We start from the raw sequence: 20,667 nt of genomic DNA on the forward strand, positions 1-20,667 counted from the left end.
TGATTACATTATGTAATTCCAACCTGAGGTCATAAAAGGAAATATGCAAATATAAAATCAATCAGCACAGCAGCACCTCAAATATGTAGGTGCCACTTCGCACTGACTGATGTGCAGATTCATGACTGTGCAGAGAGTCAGCCTGGAAAGAGGCAGCTCTAAAAAAAAATCATTTGCACTAATTTGGTCTATTCTCAGTCTGTCATAACAATGACTTTCCGCCTCTCTCTCTTTCACTCACATCCCTCTTTTCCCTGGTGTTTTCCTCCTACTGGCGGTTCGCTGGTGTAATGATTCATCTCTTTCGCAGAATCAAAATATACACACTACAGTGTCTTTGCACATACGGTATCTGTTGCCGTGGTGACCAGCCCTGATGTGCATTAGACTATCATTTAGGACAGAAATAAACCCCACTCAGAAACAGTCTCCATGGCTGAATTAATACAGCCTTCCAAAAAAAAAAAAAAGAAAAAAAAAAAGACATTTTGGCTTTTTACATCAATACAAACAGAAAACTGAGACCTCTGTTCATATCCATCACAACCTTATTGCAGTTTATGACGTCTTAAAGTAGATACAAAAAATATGAACTTAGAAAGTCGCACAGAGCAAACAATGATGCCCTCATTGATATCTACACCTGCTAGATGTCCCGGTTATTTGGTTATAACAGGGAGCTGAGAATCCCCTGGTTCGTAATAAATAGAGTTTTATGGGCCAGACAGAAGCAATTTATTCTGCCACACCTACAAGCTCTTCTGGGAAATAATAATATAGCATGCAGGCAGCTGCACTGTATCCTGCAGATGGGATGTTACAATTCTCACACAAGAATAATCTTAATTAAGATCTGACCCACTGTCAGACTACACATTTAACGGCATCAAAACAACTTTGTGTTTTTAATATTCAATGTTTCTATGCATAAAATTAATGCAGAAGCAAAACTGCCTAGTTCATTTCACAGAAAAATGCTAAATATTGTGTTTATATTCACCACAATAAGTAGATGATGTTCCTGTCTATGATACTAAAATGATTAAAAAAAAAAAATCTACAAAATAGTCACAGAATATAACAAGAATACCTTGTTATCCAATAGCAGCCACAGCTCTTCTCGTGCAGCTTTGCAAATGGCAGTAGTTATCAGCGTTGTTATCTAATCAGACACTCAAATGTGAGGCATGAAAGCATTTGTCCCTCTTGACAAGGTTTCCCAAAATAATCAGGCAGCTCCCACAGCAACAGATGAACTAGGAAGTGCCATAATGTCTGCAAATGGATGCATTTTACACCAATACACAGGTAGAATGTCAGCTAAAACTGTAGTGAAAGAGCTTCTGCAACACAGGTGATGCAAACTGGTAAAACCATTTGGATGTAGAGTGGTTTTCAATCATAAAGTTGCCTGACAAATTTCTATTTCCCCAAAACATCAATTTATTAATAAATCTACTGCTGAATATGCGTCCACTATGTTTTTCCACCAAACAATCTGCCTAAGAAATGAATTAAAACTTGCACCATTAGCATCCAACAAAAACATGCAAGGTCACAAGGTTTCTTCAATGTTTTACTGATGTGATGAGATACTGCATATGCAACCCAAACAGATGCAAAGAAACCCAAAATGCAAAGATAGAAAAACAAGCACACATTACAAGGGTGCAATGAATAAATAGATGGGAAAAATCTGCATTTAAATCTGATACTTTTCTACACATTTTGTTAACTGAATTCATCAAGTTTTACAGAGCGTAGTTAGGCAATCACAGCCCAGTCACAGTCTTCACAATCTGGACTAATTATCACTATGGCAGCTTTGGATGCATGAACTGTCATGACATAACAGAAAGAAGAGAAAGAACAGAGAAGGGGTGATCAAAGCTTTCAATATCACATTAAATAAACAATATGTAAATCAGTGGAAAAAACTCTGAGATGACAGATGATTTCTCCTAGAGGATAAAATATAGATTAAGAACCGTTTCAAAGCACGAGAGCACTGATGGAATACAGACAAGACTGCATGTCTGCTTTCTGAAGTGGACAGAAGCTTGAGATCACAGCCTGAGGTGCCAGGAGAGAAAGCTCTCCACAGTCACTCACTGCAACAACGGTCAGAGTAGTTTGTCAAAGTCCAAGTCCTGTGGGGTCAGACCTACAGAGACTCGGCTCCTACACGCACTGTTTTTATTTTGGCATCTTGTGGAGCTCTCCAGTGATTACAAGGTAACTCTGCGACACAACGGTGAGTCACAGCTTCCCGTTGTCTGTGTAGCAGCCGAGAAGATGAGTGAAACAAACGCCGAGAAGGAAATGTGTTTTGTTTTCTCTTAGTGAGTTAAGACAACAGCTATTACAGCAAGAGCTATCCAGGTAAAGAAAAGAGAGACATGGAAGTAATCTCACCAGATGCAGCATGTCATGGATGGAGTCTGAGGAGCGCTTGCTTTGTTTACTCCACTTCAGGACGGACATAACCGGGTGCAGGCGGACAGTCAGCGTCAGGTAAAGAGACTCCAGGCTTGGGAAAGAGTCAAGACTACACTGCGCCTCTCCAACACATTTCTCAGCCCTCTTGTCTTCCCGGTTTAAAAAAAAAAAAGGAGAAGGGGTGTTTGTGATGAAGGATGAGTGAAGCTGCTCAGCCTCTTCCTCTCCGCCCACCAGTACTTACAAGCCTTCCAACTCCCCTTCTTTTGCGCCTTCACAGTCTACTGATATTCTGCCGTTTTCTCTCCCTGACTCTCTCTCTTCACTACAGGCTGGGTAAACTCAGGCACACAGTGTGAGTGTGAAGATCTGGCAAACTCTGGCAGCATTGTAAATGAGTCTTGATAATCCTCCAGACCGGAACGAGAGAGCATCGAGCAGGAGGGAAGGAATATCCTCCTCAAGGTTGCGGTGGAGCAGGATTGGCTGGGTAAGCCACACTGCAGTAGAATATAAATGCACGATTTTAGAAAAAAGGGGAGAAGGGAAGCTACAAAGGGGCAGTCTACAGAGGAGGGGGAGCACAGGAAAAACTGCTGTGGGAGGTTTTGTCAGAGGAAAATTAAGAGTGGGAAATACTTAGGCATACCCAAATGTGCTTAATAATAAGTAATAAATCAAATCGGAAAATTGGTTCGTGATTATATCACAAGCCAATGAAATGCTTCAGTGATAGCAAAAAAAAAATATATATATATATATATTATCGCACATTTGGATTTAGAGACTCCAGGATTTATTTAACAACTGAATCACAAGACTTTTTTTTTCTTGTGTATCATATTTCAACTTTTCCCAGAATTCCTCACAAGAATACCCTGAAAAAAAAGACCACACATTTGTACATTGAGAGCATCACAGTGGTAGTGAAGGCTATAACAAAACAGAGTTGTCTAGTAGCTGCACTGAACTCTTCTCTATCCAGCCCAAACCCAGTGCAGAAATTGTCAGCCAGTACAAAAGTCCTTGCTCTGGCTATCTTTGATGAAAGCCCAACAACTGTACAATGTGAGGAGCAAAATACATCCCAGAACAAGTAAACAACAAGTAAAATAGCTTTATTACAACAAGATTATGATGAAATTTTGCTCTTGAGTGCAATGACAAAAAGATCTGTCTGTGTTTTAAAGCACAAATTTTATGAAAAAAAAAAAAAAAAAAAAAAAAAAAAAATCGACAAGGCGTGAACGGGGTTATAAATAGCAACGACTCATTTACTTTGAGAGTAAATCACTGAAAGGGTACATTTTATAGGCACAATATCATATCGGGACAAAAAAAACTCCCATCTTGTTTAGAGTTAGTTTTTACCTACTGCAGAAACAGCTGTTGCAATAAGAAGTAATGCCACAGACGAGGCGGACACTTTTCAAACACAGCCCAAAACCAAAATCAATGAACAGACATTTGGATCATTTTGATCTGCTATTAACAAGCTGTTGGTGCCAATCTAGACATCATGACCACATCTCAGATACAAAGACTGACATCTTCACTCATCTCTGAGTGCTGCTCAAATAATTTGACTTCACAGTTACAACACTACAAGACAAAGACAGTCCCAATCTTAAAAATTAAACCATTCAATTCATAGTTTATTTTCAAACATCAGGCCACAGGAGCACCACCTGAACCACCACTATGATGGACTGATATCTTTTTCTTATTTTGCTCATATCCTTAATCCATACCCTAATTTGCTCTAATTTCCATAATATCATTAATTTCACACAAGCAATTAACCAGAACTGATACAATGTTTGATTAATCGCAGCCCCTTAAATAAGAGAAGTTAAATGAGGAGATTAAAAGAGAACAGATAAACAAGACAGTCTAGAATTTGAAGGGCAAGTGGGATGATTAAGGACCTCACATTGATAATTAGTATTTTTCCCAATGAGCCTTTAAATGAAGTTGGTACAATGAGAAATAATGAAGGAATCAAATGTTGAGACACTAATCTACAAAAAGACATAATGCTTTCATACAGCCTTTCATTGTCAGGAGCCCAGTTATCCTTTTGAAGTCAGTTACAGAGAGGGAGGATTCAAATCTGCTGCTTTAATGACAGAGTTTTTTTTTTAATTTATTTTTTTTACTCAACATAAAAAAAATATAAAACACCTTGTTAGGAAAAGTCAGTCCCAATGTCAGTCATTCATATTTTGTTGTTATTTGTTTTTCTTGACAGTCATGCTCTGTGCTTTCTTTTGTAATTTATTTCTGTGTTCATTTTGAGTGAAAATGAACAAACCTCCATTCATTACCTGATCTTAACAACCTCACATAATCAAGCAATTACAATGCAAGCTTAATCAAAGACTCATCCATCACTTGGCTGTTGTATTCAAAGGGAATGCACCGCTTTCTCTCGAGTCTCGAAGTGAATAAGATGTGCTCCCTTCTTAAGTCCCTCTGATATCATTATTTCTGAAGCTACTAAATTCAGTTAAAGCTGTGGGTCAAAAGGAGAAAAGAGAAACACGATACAGACTTGTATTGGGAAGCGTGAAGTTAACACCCTAACGTAAAATATGGACAATGCAATGCTTTCCTAATGCACAAGATAAAGTGAGCCAGTAATGGATGGTGACTGAAACTGTGATGAAGCAAAATGTTCATGAATGTTTTTTTGATGTGAAGGACAAGGAGCCAGCGTATTATATGAAAGACATGCTTTCAGATGTTGTCTGCGATGATACTCAGACTCCACAAAAAAAAAGGAACATATAAAAGAAATTCTGCTCTTACCTTTCGACACTCATCAAGCTCACTGAAGATGTCACAGTCGTCATCCAGGCTGTCTCCTGAGCTCTCCAGCAACAGTCCCACTCCATCATCCAGGATTTCCTCTGCAACAAACAAAACAGTCACCTATAAACTTTTTTTAAACAGTATTTTGTCTCTAAAGAAGATATTTCCTTGCATGTTATTTAGACCTTTTCAAATGTATGCACAAAGAGGGCCTGCAATACTTTGTCTTAATTTGGGAGGATAGGAGGCTCTGAGCACTGTACATTCACTTTGTTTAAACCTAATGTAACTAACTATGATGGGGAGAAACCTTCTAAAAAAAATTAAAATCAAAGCTTGAGATTTGCCTGCTTTTGCTTGTCTTAAGGATCAGACAAGCAAAAGTAGGCAAATCTCAAGCTTTGATTTTAAATTTTAGCATCTTTTGGCTTTACATGATTACACTCCAGGTGGATTGATTCAGAGTTAAAAAAATTTTTAGTTACCTCTGCTAACAAAATATACCCGTAAATATACCTGTCCCAAGTTACCCTGTGTAGATTTAAATAAGTAAGGGATCCAAGATATCAAGATGGCTGTATTGGACAGCTCTCGTCACCTTGACTCTGGGAGAAAATATCAGTGTAGAGATCTTCCTCTGCATCTGAGCGGCGCGGCGGCAAGTAGCAGAGCTGACGGCGCTCCACAGATGGCAGAGTGTTGACCGTTAAAGTCAGCGAGGCCTGAGAGAATGCCGCCTTCATGTCGGAGAAATTGAGACTGTGAGAGTCTTTTCCGTTCAGCTGGAGTATTTCATCTCCTGCATTTAAACCTGCAAAGTGGGAACACAATCAGCTTTGATTCAATGTACCACCTGCCATTCCTCCATCCACTAGACAAACATTCACTAACCCCCCTAACATGAGACAGTAACATTAATCTCTTATATTGGATATTAAAATTACATTATTGTAAGGAAGTAGAAGAACATTCAAAGTCAAAATACAACTTTGTGGACCATTTCAGATCTGTTTTTTGTCCTTGCATTTCAGACACACGTCTGACCCTCTTCTTCATGCCTTGTAAAATGTCAGCTGCTGACACTGCAGGTATCTTACATTTTGCTGCACAGCATCACTGCATGCGCTCTGCAGAACCTGCACTATGACTAACTCCTCCATGATATTTTGACATTATTCAACCCTCTAGTCTTAGCTTGACTGCAGGGGTAGCAATGTGAAGCAGCTGTGGTGAAGTGTCATATTCAGCATTATCCTTCATCAAGACCAATGAGGCAGTGTGTGTGTGTGTGTGTGTGTGTGTGTGTGTGTAGTAATCAACACCCTTGAGAACTGCCGTGTCCTCTAAAACCTTCCGTATTTGTTGAATAAACATGTGCTGGTACATTTTTAAAGAGAAGCAAAGGAAAATGTCTTTTGACGATGGAGGGAGAAACAGTTTTGAGTATAACTTGAAAAACACTGAAAAACAGCACATACAACCCATATTCTTTTAATTTGTTCCTCATTGAAACTCAAATTGAGTGTTTTAGAGATTTTCATTTGACAGAAATGAAGTGTAATGAACCTTTAGCGAAGGCTAATCCCCCTGCCTTCACATCAGTGATGTAGAGCTGCTGTACTCCGTCCTCCTCCACCACCGAAATGGAGAAACCTGGGGAGGAAAAGGAAAAGGTTGAGAAAAAAGGAGTGGAGAAGACAGAGACAATGAGTCATAAAATACATCAGAGGGATTTGTGCAGCACAAATGGGAATAGTCTGAAAAAACAGCGGCCATGTGTAAGTCAAAGAAAAGCCATTTCTGCGCTCTAAACACCACCACCCCATGTGAAATGTTTGATACCGACTTCATTACAGCATCTTAAAACAAAAATTGGACTTACCATAACCAATCATGCAGGATTCATCTCTGTCAAACTGGATTACTTTTGTTATTTTGGAACAGAGCTCAATTTCTTTGTAAAGCTGCGAAGAACAAAAAAAAGTTATTATATAAATCATGAACTCACAGCCTACTTTTTTCTTGTGGGTGGGTTATTGATGGCAGTAATTTTCTGTATTCTTAGACAAAGCAGCTCCAGCAGAGTCTTTCTGCAGAATGCTCTTTGCTGTGTCATGATTAGATGATGTAAACACAAAAGTCGCGACAGATATTGTTTATCAAGGCTCTGCATGAATACGCTTTGGTGCCTGGTTCTCTTAGGCAGCTGGTTCTTTACAGAGAACGGGAAATCAAAAGGCTAAACATACAAAGCTTAGTTCTAATTCTCTTATGGCTGTTTTGCTTATTGTGTTTCCAAACACATTCTCATGCAAATTACTGCCATTTCTTTAAATTTGTTTCTTGAACTTTATAATCTTTAAATGTCTGGGATAAAAAGAGGGGGAGGACCAGGTTAAAAAAAAAGGGCAGTTACTTACCAGGTCACATACATCCTCCTCTGGTTTGGGAATGTAGAATTGAACTTGGTTTTCGATAAGGAGTTTGAGTCGCAAGTAGTGTTTGGTGGAATCGAGATGATGAGCCTGTGGGATGAGAGCAAAAAGAGAAAGGATATTTATCAAACATCATAATAAATGCTCGTTTTTAAGAGTTTTATTACCATGTTATAACAAGCCAGACAGTAGCTTTCACTTCAGAAGGCCTATGAATGCATCTTTATGTTTTACATCGCATTAACTTCATGTTCCCTCCCATAGTTTTTGCTTCTCGTTTGTTGCCTCTCTATGCAGTTCCCCTCACTCATTTTCGATCCGAGCTTTCTTTTGCTGATATCTCTGGTCCTGCACGTCTCTGGTCTGCAATTTCTGGCCCCACCAACAGTTCATGCCTTGGATCTCTATGCTGTTCTTTTCTCTCTCTGCTCTCCCCTCACCCCAACCAGTCGAAGCAGATAACTGCCCGCCTCTGAGCCTGGTCCTGCCGGTTTCTTCCTGTTAAAAGTGAGTTTTTGCTTTCCACTGCTGAAGGTTTTCCTTCCCTCCCAGATGCTCATGTGGGAATTGTTTGAATTGTTTGGTTCTTCTGTATAATGTTGTATAGTTGTGTTGTGAAGACTTTACTCTGTTAAGTTCCCTGAATGTACCTGTTGTGTTGTGATTTGGTGCTATATAAATAAAATGTCATTGAATTGTCGTGCAAAAAATGTGAACCGTGGGTCGTGTCGGGTCAGATCAGGAGGCTGGGCGCTGTTACCTTGCAGATGGTTTCAAGGACACACAGTGCAGACTCCCCTGGCTGGATGATGGTCAACACTGGCTGGTCATTTGGGAGACACACCCAGGAGGGAGTGAGGTGGTCAGGGACCCAGATGTCACTGTCCGTGCTGGGTCGTGGAAGGCTTTTCACAGTTCCCTCCTCGCTTTTCTTTGAACATAGACATTAAAAGTATGTAAACACAATCATTTTCCAAAGTGAATTATCTTTACCTGCACTTTGAGTAACTGTCATGGTTATAACCTCCGGGCCTCTGTTCTGTTGCTGACTCAGGATGCATAGTGGGCTAATATGTCATTGACATCATATTGACTCAAGATTTTGTTGAGTAATTTCTCCTTACTGTGTTTTCCTTTGCAGGATCAACATACATGCCTTCCATGGACTTTTTCACTGGCTCGTCACCATCAGCAAAGACCTGCCGATGGCAAAATGAAGGTAAAGTTGTCATGCGTCATACAGAATTGTTGAGAACGGATACTTGAAGAAAGTGCAAAGAAATCTTTGTGTGGTCAAGTTAGTTCTATTGATGCTTGAAAATGTTAAAAACTGTTGGTATGACATTAGAAAACCTCACAGACCTGGCTGACAGTGGGGTGAGCTTTTGTCTTTTTCTTTGAGGTAGTGTCGAGACCCCAGAGGGAAGAGAACCTGCTCTTGCGCTTGCTGCAGGAACGAGACATGGCCTGTGTTCGCCTTCTCACTCCGGTCTCAGTGCGAGCTGCCACCTGCGAAAACATAACAGGCCAGTTGGGGCTAAAACTGATCAAATGGAGACATGCACAACAATCTCTTTAACCTCACGTCAACTCACATTTTGTAGCCATGAGTGCACAACCATTAAGGATTTAATAAATATAGCATATAAATAACATAAAAGAACAACGTAAGCCAGAAATAAAGGCAACATGAAGGAAGGGATGTTTAAATTGTGTAAAACATATAAGCACAAACATTACCACACTACAAAATATTTATTATCATCAAGTTTTCTGTGAAAAGAAAAAAATGCTGTAAGTGAGAAATTACTTGCAGCTTAACTGATCTGTATGATTAAATAAAATGAAAAAAGGGGTCCTTACTGGGATAAATAGTGAACATATAGACAGAGCGGTCACATCTGTTACAGACATGAGCACTGGACTTTTTACAAACATGGCATTTAATCTACTCACCTGAGAAGAAGTAAAAGGAAAGCGTTTTTTTTAAATATGCTGAAGTAGCCATCATAACAGCACTTTGCCTGTAGAAGCAAGCGGGCTCTTAACTTCAAGGGGCCCTTCATTCTTCTGACTTGTCAACGCTTCACAGGCCTTTTTAGACATAGTGCTGATACAAGTATTCATGAATGTGGAAATGGGCAAATTACAGAGGAGTGAAAGTGTAGGAAAGCTTTCCACAATTGTCTTTTCTTAGAAATCCCAAACTACTATCTGGCAGCTCAAACACCCACCTGCTCTGCAGCACTGTGTTGGTGACGGTGTGGGAAAAAAGTATCTTGCTGATCTGTGAAAACATCTCTAAAAATCAAATCTATTACCAGTGCTTTTATATGGGAAGCATAGAACCTTGGTGCTGCAGTGGGAGGCCAAAACTGACCTAAAACCTCACGAATGGGTGCCCTGTATGAGACCCAGGCTCCAAAATAACAGTCATTGGGGAAAAATGTGGTTTGACACGATGCATTTTAGTTTCTGGAATCAATTGTCCTGCCAGGAGAGCCTGGAGATGTACGCAGTGATGCAACAGTATATTTTGAGGGAGATACAATATGTTGCTGCCCTTAAAATCCAATGAACTTTAATAAATAGAAGACCAGCACAGTGTTCAGAGAGATCATCCCACAGGTTGGATCCCTGCAACAGCTACAGTTAATGTTGCTGAAGTATATTTGAGCCAGATATTAGTCCTTTTAAATATTTACCAATTTTACCAATTTGTAATGGCTCATCCTAAAGGCACAAAAATGTAAAAGCATCTTAACTTAAGATGTTGTAGAAAAGAAAATCTCAATGGTGTTTTACCAGATTAAATTAGGGCATTTAATAAACATTAAAAAGCAAAGAGAAGATATTTACCAGTGCATGAAAGGAGGAGACTGAGAATATACCCAGTCGGCCCATTGCCAGCTTTGTGGGGCGAGAAGCGAACGCCAGGAGGCGTTTGGGGTTGGGCAGCTCTCCACCTTGCAAGCTGGCCAGGTAGCACCTAAAGCGAAACAGATCCATGTGAAAATGCTCCAGGTTCTGCTCCCACAGGAAGATCTACAAGGCGAAAGAGACACAACAACACATCCAGTTAATAGTTCATCAAGGCTCTCATTTGTCAAATTCAGACCAAGATGGAGCATCCATTCTCCTCCCCAGAAGCTCTGTTAGCAGTTTTCTCAAAGTGTTGCCAACCTGCTCTCTCTGTGCCTAATGGTTTGATGTTTACTGGGGCAGTAGAGCAGGATATTGTGATTATTCAATGGGCCATCCCCTCCCAGTCATGGTCCTGCACTGGTTTTTGGAAGAGGTGGCAAGCGCCATAGCGCAGGGCTCTGTATTACTGCCAAGTAGCCCAGAGACGAGAAAAAAACAATACTGCACATTCCACTGGCAGATAGAGGCTGGGAGCGTTTCAGCTTCCTAAGGAGCAGACCTACATCCATTCAGCTTGGCACAATTTGAAACCTGACACTGCCAAACAGAACAGATCCAACCAGGCACTACCTAAGTGACCAAACAAAGGCCATTTGATCTCCCATCTCCCCTCTCTGTAAACAGACCTATCAAAGACAATCAGAGCTTTGCAATGAATTGCTAGAATGGCAAGCTATTGACTGTTGCCAACTGAACACCGTGTTAAAAAGGAAAAAAGAAAACAAAATCTGGTGGCTGATGAATGTGTAGTGTCAGCAGCGTCGAACAGATGATACCTCTGAAACCGGTTACATCTCTCTGCTTCTCTGGCTACCTCCTGTTTCTTGCATGATGACAACATGAGGATACTGATATTGAAATACAGACTCACATGTGATACTTGTAATTCAGCAAACAATACACAACTTGATCTTCTTAAAATAATTGGTATCATCTCTAAAGCCATGGACCAGTATTAGTGGAAAAACATCTTGGGCATTATTCGCTTCTTAAGGGAAGCTCAAGTTCAACCTGGAGCAGAGCAAACAGGTTTGTTCCCACTTTAACTCTTAAGAAAGAAAGGACTATGAAACCTACTTGATCCAGGATCGTCTTCCTCTTCCTGGTGTCAGTGACAGCAGACAGTTGCATGTCCCCCATTTTCTTCATCTTCTCGTCCATGTCGATCTTCTGCTCCAGCTTCTTGATCTCGGCACGAAGCAGCCGAACTGTGTCCTCTCTGTGATGCTGCCGGGCGACGGCAGTGGCACATGCCGAGTGGATAGCCGTGATCCAGTTCTCCAGCTCCGTCTGGCTGCAGGTCTGCATGGGTACAGACAGTGAAAGGTCAGAGGTTAAACAGCACGCACGCTAATTGACATTCAAAATAAAAAAGTGCCTTATTTTCTTTTGCCGTTTTGATTCACGGCTTATTATAATAACAAGCCAGAATTTAAAAGAGCATGTAAGGACAGAAAACACCAGATATAGGTCGAGCTATTGTTTGTCCACAGGAGATTTTGCACTTGTTAAAGACCAGGTGACTTGTAAGCATTTTCTTACCTGGAACAGAAAAGCATCTCCCAGGGAATTGCTGAGGCAAAACACAAAGTCCTTTTTGGGATGCTCTGGTACAGCTTGGACAATACTGTTCTCTACCCAGATGGCATGTTTGGGAATACTGTTGTTGTCAATCCCCGAACGGCCATCGGTCTCATAGAAGAACAGAGTGCAACCTGGTAAACCAAAGAGATCCATTACTTGACAGAACAGACCCTTGCTGGCTTTAAAGAAAGAATAACAACAATCCTCATGTTTTCTTTTCAAAAGCCAGGTTTTCTCAAGCTATTTAATTCTGCTCTCCAGTGGCCAACATTAAGAAGTGCAGCATATCTGACTCGACACCGAGAAAGGCATCATGAGCAGCAGGATATGAATTTGATTTCTGTCACGACCAAAACACTTTAAATGAGGTCTGTATCATTTACAATTACAGCTTGGTTGAAGTATTAATGATTTTAAGTATTTGTGCATAAGCTAATGTATATCATCAAAAAGATAAACGGCGTCAAAGACGTGTTGAATCACTGGGATTATGAAATAAAGCGTGAATGTTATGGCTATTTTAATGGCACTACACACCTTTGAGGGAAACCCAGTAACTCTTCCACTTGCGCCTTGTGGCTGACTCCACTTTCTTGTTCTTTTTATGGACAAGGAAGTTCTTGACAGCAAGCTTGCCAGCTTTACGCACCATCCCCTGGACAACGCTGAGCAACAGGTCAGACTGGTAGGCGGAGCTCATGGTGCTCTGTTCATCACTCAGGGCGGACCCCGCCTCCTCCAAGCTCTCCGTCTGGCAGGAGCTCATCTGGAGCTCCTGACGAAAGTTTTCGTACACTCCCTGCACGCACTCGCTGGCGCCGCCACCACTGCTGCTGCCACTGTCGCTGCCAGCGAACATGTTCCTGCCGTGCACCGAGCACACGGAGAAGGAGGCTGACATTGTCTTGTAGCGTCGAGACTGGTGCTCTGCCTCCGCCGTCACCCCGTCGATGCCGCTGTCCTCATATTCGCTGCCCTCGCCGGCTGTGACATCCTGAGTTGTGGCAGAAGCGCGAGACAGGTGAGATGGCATGGCAGCCACATTTTCTTCATGACTACGATGGCAGAAGGTTAACAACAACTCCTACCCTGACTGACAGCTATGCAGCATCTGTAGATACAGGATAGAGCCACTCTTGCAATGCCCAAGTGCTGCAAAAACAGTGACTATAGAGGCCCAACGAGAGCCCATGGGTTGCTTAATCGTGAGCTTCTGCTTTAAAGCAAAATGTCTGCTGTTGTACAAGTACAGCCTGCCCTCCCTGTGGCACCGCAGGGTCTGCCCTTTCCTACCCACATGGCTAAAGGCTCCTGGGAGATGAAGGGGGTTACACGGCGCTTGGTATCTCCATCTGGTCACATGACCCAATCATGCGCTCCACAGCTCCATTCACCGGGGTTGACGGTGCCCCGTAGTGACAGGGCCACCATACACGTTTTACTGTTACACTCCTCCACAGGCCTCCCCTCATTATCATAACAAAGGACCAAAGCATTTCTAATGGGGAGTGACTTTAAGCAGTGCCCACCCCCCTCCCGTCACAGCGGTCTCATCTCCCAAGAAAAAAACAACAGTTTCATCAGGAAACGAGAAACACAAGGGTTCTTTCTACTCTTAATCTGTTTCAGCAGCTTATTTTCCGTGAGGTGAATGCAGCATCGGAAATGCTCAGATACAATGGGGCGGAAAGAAAAGTGAATAAAGGGAGCTGTCTTACTGCTGATGCCACTAGACTACATTAAGATTCAGCACAGCGTTTCATACCCATGACACATCTTAAACAGTTTGGGATTGGATGGATTGTTCTGTGTCTATTAACTGTGTCACATTTATATGAGCCAACTTATTGGTGTAAAAGAGCCCTGTGAAATTCCTCCAGCTCTTACCTGTATAGTCTGAGCCCTCCTGCCCTGCATACTGGCACACATTGCTGCTTGGTGGCTGCTCAGGCCTTCGGACAGGCAGTGGGAACGCCGGCAGGGAAGTGTGTATGCACCATAGGTGTTCCCGTCCTCCTCAGACGGGGAGAGCATCTTATCATCCTCACCCTCCCTGATAGCCCTGTTGGTGTCGTGCCACTTGGCATAGCGCCCATGGGTCTGCCTGCGGCCAGGACTCGTTTGGCTGTACAGCTCGTCCAGGGAGTTCGCCCTGTCTGCAGAGTCTGCGGGGCTGGACAGAAGCGCACCCTCGCAGTCAGTGAAGTCCCTTTCGTTGGCCATGTCTATGATCTCCTCCGTGCTGGTCAAGTGATCTTGACTGACATCAGACAAGGAGAACTCCAGGCTGTCATCGCGCCACATGTCTGCAGATTTAGACCTCTTCTTGAAGCTGACGGTCTCTTTGGAGCAGTCCTGGGTTTTCTGGAGGTACTTTACCTCGCCTGTGTACACGTCCTCATCCTGCATCTCCTCTGCCATGGGACCAGGTAGGGTTATGTGCATTGTATTCATGTGTACTGAGGGATTGGTCAGGTCATTGTGAAAGGACACAGGCCGCAGATTCATGGCCACACGGTCCACCCAAATGGGGCTTCCAAAGTCTGGGAGGATATTGGTTTCGTTGAAGGGCTCCAGGCCATGGTCAGCCAGGGACTGTGGGATGCTGGGGGTGCTACTTGAACGTGTGCTCGTCTCAGAGTTCCTGTGCTCTATTTTCCCTGATGAAGCATGGCGGGAGCGTCTGGACTGCTTGTTGGAGATGCGAAGCGACCGAGACATGTGCTTACGTGACAAATAGCCACGTCCGTTACCGTAGAAGGCATGGTCCCCGTTCTGGCTCTCGGCATTTCCCATGATTCAGAGACTGAATGGAAGGGGAAATACAGCTTAAATAAACGTCCAAAGATCGTGGAATACAGGAACATAATGCATCATTTATAACAGACATCTAATTGTACCTAAATGTAGGCCTACCTGCAGGATTGTAATGATTTCTCTGGCATTTTGTCACTGGATCTTCAGACAGTTTGCTCCTTCGGCTGCTGGTACAATCCACAAAGCTCTGAAAAACACAAGATGAGAAATTATTACAAATTTGTGCAATGTTTGCTTCAAATTCTGTATACCACTAGAGTTAGTTATGGGCTTGTGCTTCAAGAAAATATCAATATGTAAAGTTGTGAAGTGGGCTGGTTGTTGCCAGCCAAGACTGACGAATGGTCACAAGAAAAAGAAGAAAATAAGGAAAGCAGAATAGTGGAGTAAATATACCTTGACTTGGCTTTCTGTGCTGCTTCTTCATCACTTACCATCCCCCAAAAAAGACAATATTTTGATGAAGTCAGATGGGCAAACACTACCCTTGGATTGACAGAGGAATTGACCCACTCCGCCCCTTTCAATATGCACAGAGGTTTGAAGTGGAGGCTACGTAATGACAGTATGAACACGGTGACAGCCTCACTAAACAGGAGTTATTCAGAGCTGAGGGGAACCTTCCATTTTGTGTTGTGTTTGTTTGTTCTCAGGCACTACCTCCTGCATTATAGAGAACCGGGAGCAGCAGGAGGGTGCAGAAGTTTTCACCATAGTGCACATTTGGAGTCTATTTACCGGCCTTTAGGCTGGACAGCCTGTTTTAAAAACAGTCCTTTTCCATGCCTGGGACCCCCAACAGATGGGACAGAAGATTAACTAACCGCTGTTGTTCCTCCTGATGTGTTCTCCTCCTTTTAGGACAGATCCTTTGGGGGGAGGGGGGCGCGGGGGGGGGGGGGGGGGGGGGGTTTGTGTGCGTGGGTGTGTAGCTGATGCAACCCAGTGCGAGACCGAACCCTCTGCTGCTGCATGCACTCAGGCTTAGAGGGGCGTTACGTAAACTGGAGCTGACCCTGTTTTTCTGCCATGTTCCTCCCTTTCCCATCTTTTTTTCTATCTGCTCACCATCCCTCACTGATACTGTAATACACAACCTTTGATGTTGATGAAGTCTGCTTATTTTTCATGTAACCCTGCAGTTTACTGTCCATTTCATTTGGAGGAAAAAAAAATAATAACGGCAAATAAAAAAAGGAGGGAGAACGAGGAAATACCACTGCTCTCATTACAGGAAACCAGATTCACTGAGGGGCACAAACATGCTTACAAAATGCAAGAACAAACATTACACCATTGGCTACTTTTAGGCTTGTTTGAACCTTTCCCTACACAATACTCTTCATTTGTTATTTTTGTAAGGTTAAAGTTTAATGGCTCTGCAGTTGTCATCCCTGGATGGAAACAAAGCCCTGATGTAACAAGCAGTATTTGTAGATGAGGTTTCTCCTATTATAGGAGAGTTCTGATATGTTAATATTATCTGAAGTTGACCAGAAATGAATATGTAATTAAGGCTTTAAGCAGTGATGAGGAGCTTCAGTAAGATGTGGTCTCCTCAGTTCAGAAACCACATCAATCATCATTTGTTCAGCTGTGAAGTCTAGCGGATTAATTTGGAGTCATGTAGAAGTGCAACAAAACTACCAATTACTGTGACTGTACATTTTCTGTTATTTACCTTTTTTTCTATTTACATGAAGAAAAGCAGTATCGAAGTCTGGGGAAACTCAAAACTGATCAGAGGAGTGGGAAGCAAAACTGTACACAATTAATTTACACTCAAACTCACATGAGACCACAATGAAATTAGTGGTGCAATAGATAGACTAATCCACTCAGCCACGACTAAGTCAGCACATTAAATGAAAAACAGACTGATCAGTGGCTGTTTGTGTGGTTAAGTAGAATTGTTTTTGCAGCAGGATTCATGATGAATCAGCAAACTGTTTCTCTTTTAAAAGAGATAACAATAATGATTTTCAAGGAAACGTTTCAGACAGAAGAACACATTTAAGAGAATGTGGCCATGAGAAGTTCTTAAAGTATTAAAAAATAAAATCCATAAATGATTAAGCATGTATATTTCAATATTTGAAATACAGAGATATTGCGCTTCATTGCATTTGAGTTACCAAAATATCTGGATACAAGAATAAAATGGCCTCAATTCCCCAGCACAATGTTCTCTAAAGCTGCAATGCTTCTGGTGTACAGAATCCTTATTAATACATGAGGAAGGAACATCAGGGTTAGAAAAAAAAATACTCTCCAGCACTAACCCACCCCCACCCTACACCCAGTGGGTTCCCCTACGAATACCTTCTAACACACATCACAGACTAAATGCCCTTTCTAAGCCCTGCATTGCCATTCATTTTTAAATAAAAAAAAATAAAAATGAATGGGAATCATCAATTTGGCTGCGAAATAAGACCTTGATTAGTGGGTCACCTCTCATTTTCAGCTGTCGGCAGAAGAGCACTGAACAGCAGGACTTGGAGGATTCGTCCGCTACGAGCCCTAAATAACCACAGGAAGTTCCAGCCAGATCAGAAAGAAGCTTTAAATGACTCAAGATTAGCAACACAACGGCTTCGAGGAAAGCTCTGAAATTCACCAACCTAACACCACTTTGGGAAGTCGTAAACAGCGAGTACATGAAAAGCATCAAGCTGCGTCGAGATGAGCGGCTCACTGATAAACATCCCATTCATTAAGTCCAGTGTCAAGACAATTTGAGCATTGTGTTTTTTACTCTCCAGGATGTGTTACACAGTAAATGCTCGTTGTCAAAAAAGAAATATTTAATTTCCTCAAAATTCTGCATTCTACCTCATCAGCTCTCAGGTGGGCTTATCAATCTAGTATTTACTGTTGGACAAGGGCTAATATTTATTCTGTTTGCATGCTACTTTGTGTTAATTACACAATGACCTTTTCGATTTTGCTCCGTCTCTGTGGAAAACGTCTGGATTTATGGTATAAAGACTTCACAAAATACCATCTTGAACTTGTCTCCAATATACTGTTTGCATGGCTGTATTGGAACATAAATGTCACACATTCTGATTTATGACAGAAACAGTTTTCACAACAATGCTGTTGATATCTGAAACCTTTTGGAGGGAGTTGTATTCATATTTCCATTCAATGTGCTGTAGGGTGGGATTTTGTCATCCCTGAAAAATGTGACAGGTAGATTTAAGGTCCTTTTGTTATTAAAAGATCACCTAAAAGCCCCAACTTATACTTGACAAATTCTTGGGCTTGCTGGAACAGGAACAAGGAGAAACAGTCCCTGCCCCCACCTGCTCTTCTTCTCCTTTAGATCCTCAAGGACCAAATGTCAAGTTGCTTGTATCGTTTGAGGAATCAATGAAAATTCTTTCCCCGTGGCCAAAATATGACTGATGGTCTTTCAAAACAAGACGGAACCTACTGACAGTGTGAAACACCTGGTCCCACGGTCCTATAATCATGAACTCCACCTAAACACTACAATACTATTGCACAACACAAATATCTAGCGAAGCACATTGAAATCAGACGCATGATGCTAGAAAAGGTACAAACAAATTGAGCCTATATATTGCTTGGACCCTTTGCAGCACATTCCTGCCATTAACCCAACTACGCTGGCGAAAGGAAAGAATGTATTGGGCCGACTAGTTACAAGCGCCAACAGAAAACCCTGTAATCTGAACACTCAAGCCTCTCGAGATAATAACACAGGTAGCTGTATGGGGGAGGAGCCAGGGGGGAGGCTTACCACTGAAAGACACCACTCAAGACGGCTCACATTTCCCAGCTGATATGGTCATACGCTTCTGTGCAAATGGAAGTACCAAACAGAAGCTCTTGTTCTCATGACTCATTTTCTGCTCCCGAGTGTCCTCCACTGCATTTAGGATTCTATTAGGCCAGTGAGAAATTTAGCATCAGAAAAACTTGCATGCTCACTGAAAGGTTTCCATGTCGGTGAGAAACATCCATACCAAAGTAGCGTTCGTTTGGGCTGCTGATGAACAAAACAAGCACTTCCACCAAGTCTTCTTTTAATAGCTTAAATGAAAACTATATTCAACTTTTGTATGGCCAAGGACTATTTTTCAGACTTGAATCTGTAACCCTAGAAACCTTGAATAGCAAACAGCTGGAAAAGGGAGCTTGCAGTGATAATGAAAGCTGCTCGTCTTGGAATACGTTTGTGCCAAGTAGTGGCACAGAATGTATCACGAGGCTACAGGCTAGCCAGCATTTGGCTCATCCAGGCAACATTAATGCAGCCTTCTTCAATACGTATCTGTAGTAAACACAGGGATCGGGGAAAAATTCACAGGTATGACTGCCACAATTGCATTGACAAAGTAGCAAGTACAGTAAGATTACACACAAAAGATTAAACAACAATACATTTTAGCTACAAGAAAAACAAACTAAAGGCTGAACCATCCAGTCGTTTTCTTTTGCTGCAGTGTTGATTACATATTTCAGAGTAGGGTGGGAAATGCTGCTGCTGTGTGTGACCTGTCTGACCCCATCATGAGAGGCTCAGGTGGCCGTGTGTTATGGGACCTTGTTAATGTAGGGGAGCGATCTTTAGAGGGATGCCAGCACATATCAGGCACAATGGTGGGTTACAGTACACCTGGCAAGACAGCAGCAACCAGTGGAAAAGACACATTGCTGTTGGAGGATTGGCAATTTACTATTGAAATGTTGGGTAAAGAAATAGATTACACCTGGGCAAAGTAAAACACCTAGTTTTCATCCTTTTCGTCCTAGTTTGACACCCAATATTGATTTTTGTGAGCTAGGACCCTAATTTACATGATTTAAAACGTAGAAACATAATTTAAGCTCTGCACACATCGGTAAGCTTTGTTATCCCCAGATGACAGCGATATTGGAGGTTTGATGTAAAGAGACATTTCCACTGTTCTCTCTTTTAATAACAAATAGCTTTGAGCAGAACAACACGCACAGGCTTAAACCTTGAAATCCAATATATTGTTATTTTTGGCATTGGCAATTGCTGTTGCTGCACTGCTATGACTACATTTACATTGTTCAAAAATAACATTTTTGCATTCACATGGTTCTATTTAAGGCGGTACAGTAAACTGTAAAAGATTAACCCTAATTTTGCAAAACATGAATTTATCAATGCCTGAGGTCCAGCTTTTAAAAACAAAGCCAGGCTCTTAGGAATAAAGGCTCGTATTTTGAAGCCTGCTGTTGAGCAGCAGCTGGTGTTGTTTAGCCAAGTGGCACCTTTGGCAGGGGCCAGTGTTTTTTCTGGGGTATCACTGTGTGCAGAGGTCACCTCTTCTGCTGGTGTTTAAGCTCCGTGAGGTTTGTGTCCAGCAGATGTTACAGGTTTTGTTGGGTCAATAAATCTTTTGTCCACTCTACAGATTTAAGGATTCTTTATAATTGTCTATAGCCACAGGTTTCTTTTAAATATGTAATCTGATTTTTCTCTTATTGTTTGGCAAAATAATAAAAAATTAAAAAAAAAAATAAAAAAAAAAAAAAGATAAGAGCAACTACTGAATATTATCTACATTTTTTCACATTGAATTGTGGCATTATTTTTTTTTACTTTAATCACTATCATCAGTCCAGAGGGTCACAACTGAGGTGCTAT

The 20,667-nt window shown here is 41.8% G+C and overlaps 1 protein-coding gene across 4 annotated transcripts in view; it reads right to left on the minus strand.

The window, feature by feature from the left end:
* Window positions 1–20,667, minus strand: part of LOC138205310 (rho guanine nucleotide exchange factor TIAM1-like) — a 40,292-nt gene that overhangs the window by 7,415 nt on the left and 12,210 nt on the right. For 2 of the 4 annotated variants that reach the window (XM_069161216.1, XM_069161217.1), the window contains exons 2-15: window positions 15,114–15,201; window positions 14,085–15,003; window positions 12,735–13,191; window positions 12,156–12,328; window positions 11,691–11,915; window positions 10,548–10,733; window positions 9,051–9,197; window positions 8,813–8,887; window positions 8,449–8,619; window positions 7,674–7,778; window positions 7,136–7,217; window positions 6,820–6,906; window positions 5,852–6,064; window positions 5,251–5,351 (exon numbers count right to left, since the gene is read on the minus strand). In XM_069161216.1, coding sequence (XP_069017317.1) covers window positions 5,251–5,351; window positions 5,852–6,064; window positions 6,820–6,906; window positions 7,136–7,217; window positions 7,674–7,778; window positions 8,449–8,619; window positions 8,813–8,887; window positions 9,051–9,197; window positions 10,548–10,733; window positions 11,691–11,915; window positions 12,156–12,328; window positions 12,735–13,191; window positions 14,085–14,993 — 2,931 coding nt within the window. In that variant the 5' untranslated portion in view covers window positions 14,994–15,003; window positions 15,114–15,201. Of the gene's footprint in view, window positions 1–76; window positions 101–2,415; window positions 2,470–5,250; window positions 5,352–5,851; window positions 6,065–6,819; window positions 6,907–7,135; window positions 7,218–7,673; window positions 7,779–8,448; window positions 8,620–8,812; window positions 8,888–9,050; window positions 9,198–10,547; window positions 10,734–11,690; window positions 11,916–12,155; window positions 12,329–12,734; window positions 13,192–14,084; window positions 15,004–15,113; window positions 15,202–20,667 lie in introns of those variants that run through there. The other 2 variants (XM_069161219.1, XM_069161218.1) reach the window with 2 other exon arrangements.

Source organism: Embiotoca jacksoni, unplaced genomic scaffold (genome assembly GCF_022577435.1).
Source record: "Embiotoca jacksoni isolate LCO1_2020_lvr unplaced genomic scaffold, fEmbJac1.0.p SCAF_28, whole genome shotgun sequence".
NCBI classification, from domain to species: domain Eukaryota; kingdom Metazoa; phylum Chordata; class Actinopteri; family Embiotocidae; genus Embiotoca; species Embiotoca jacksoni.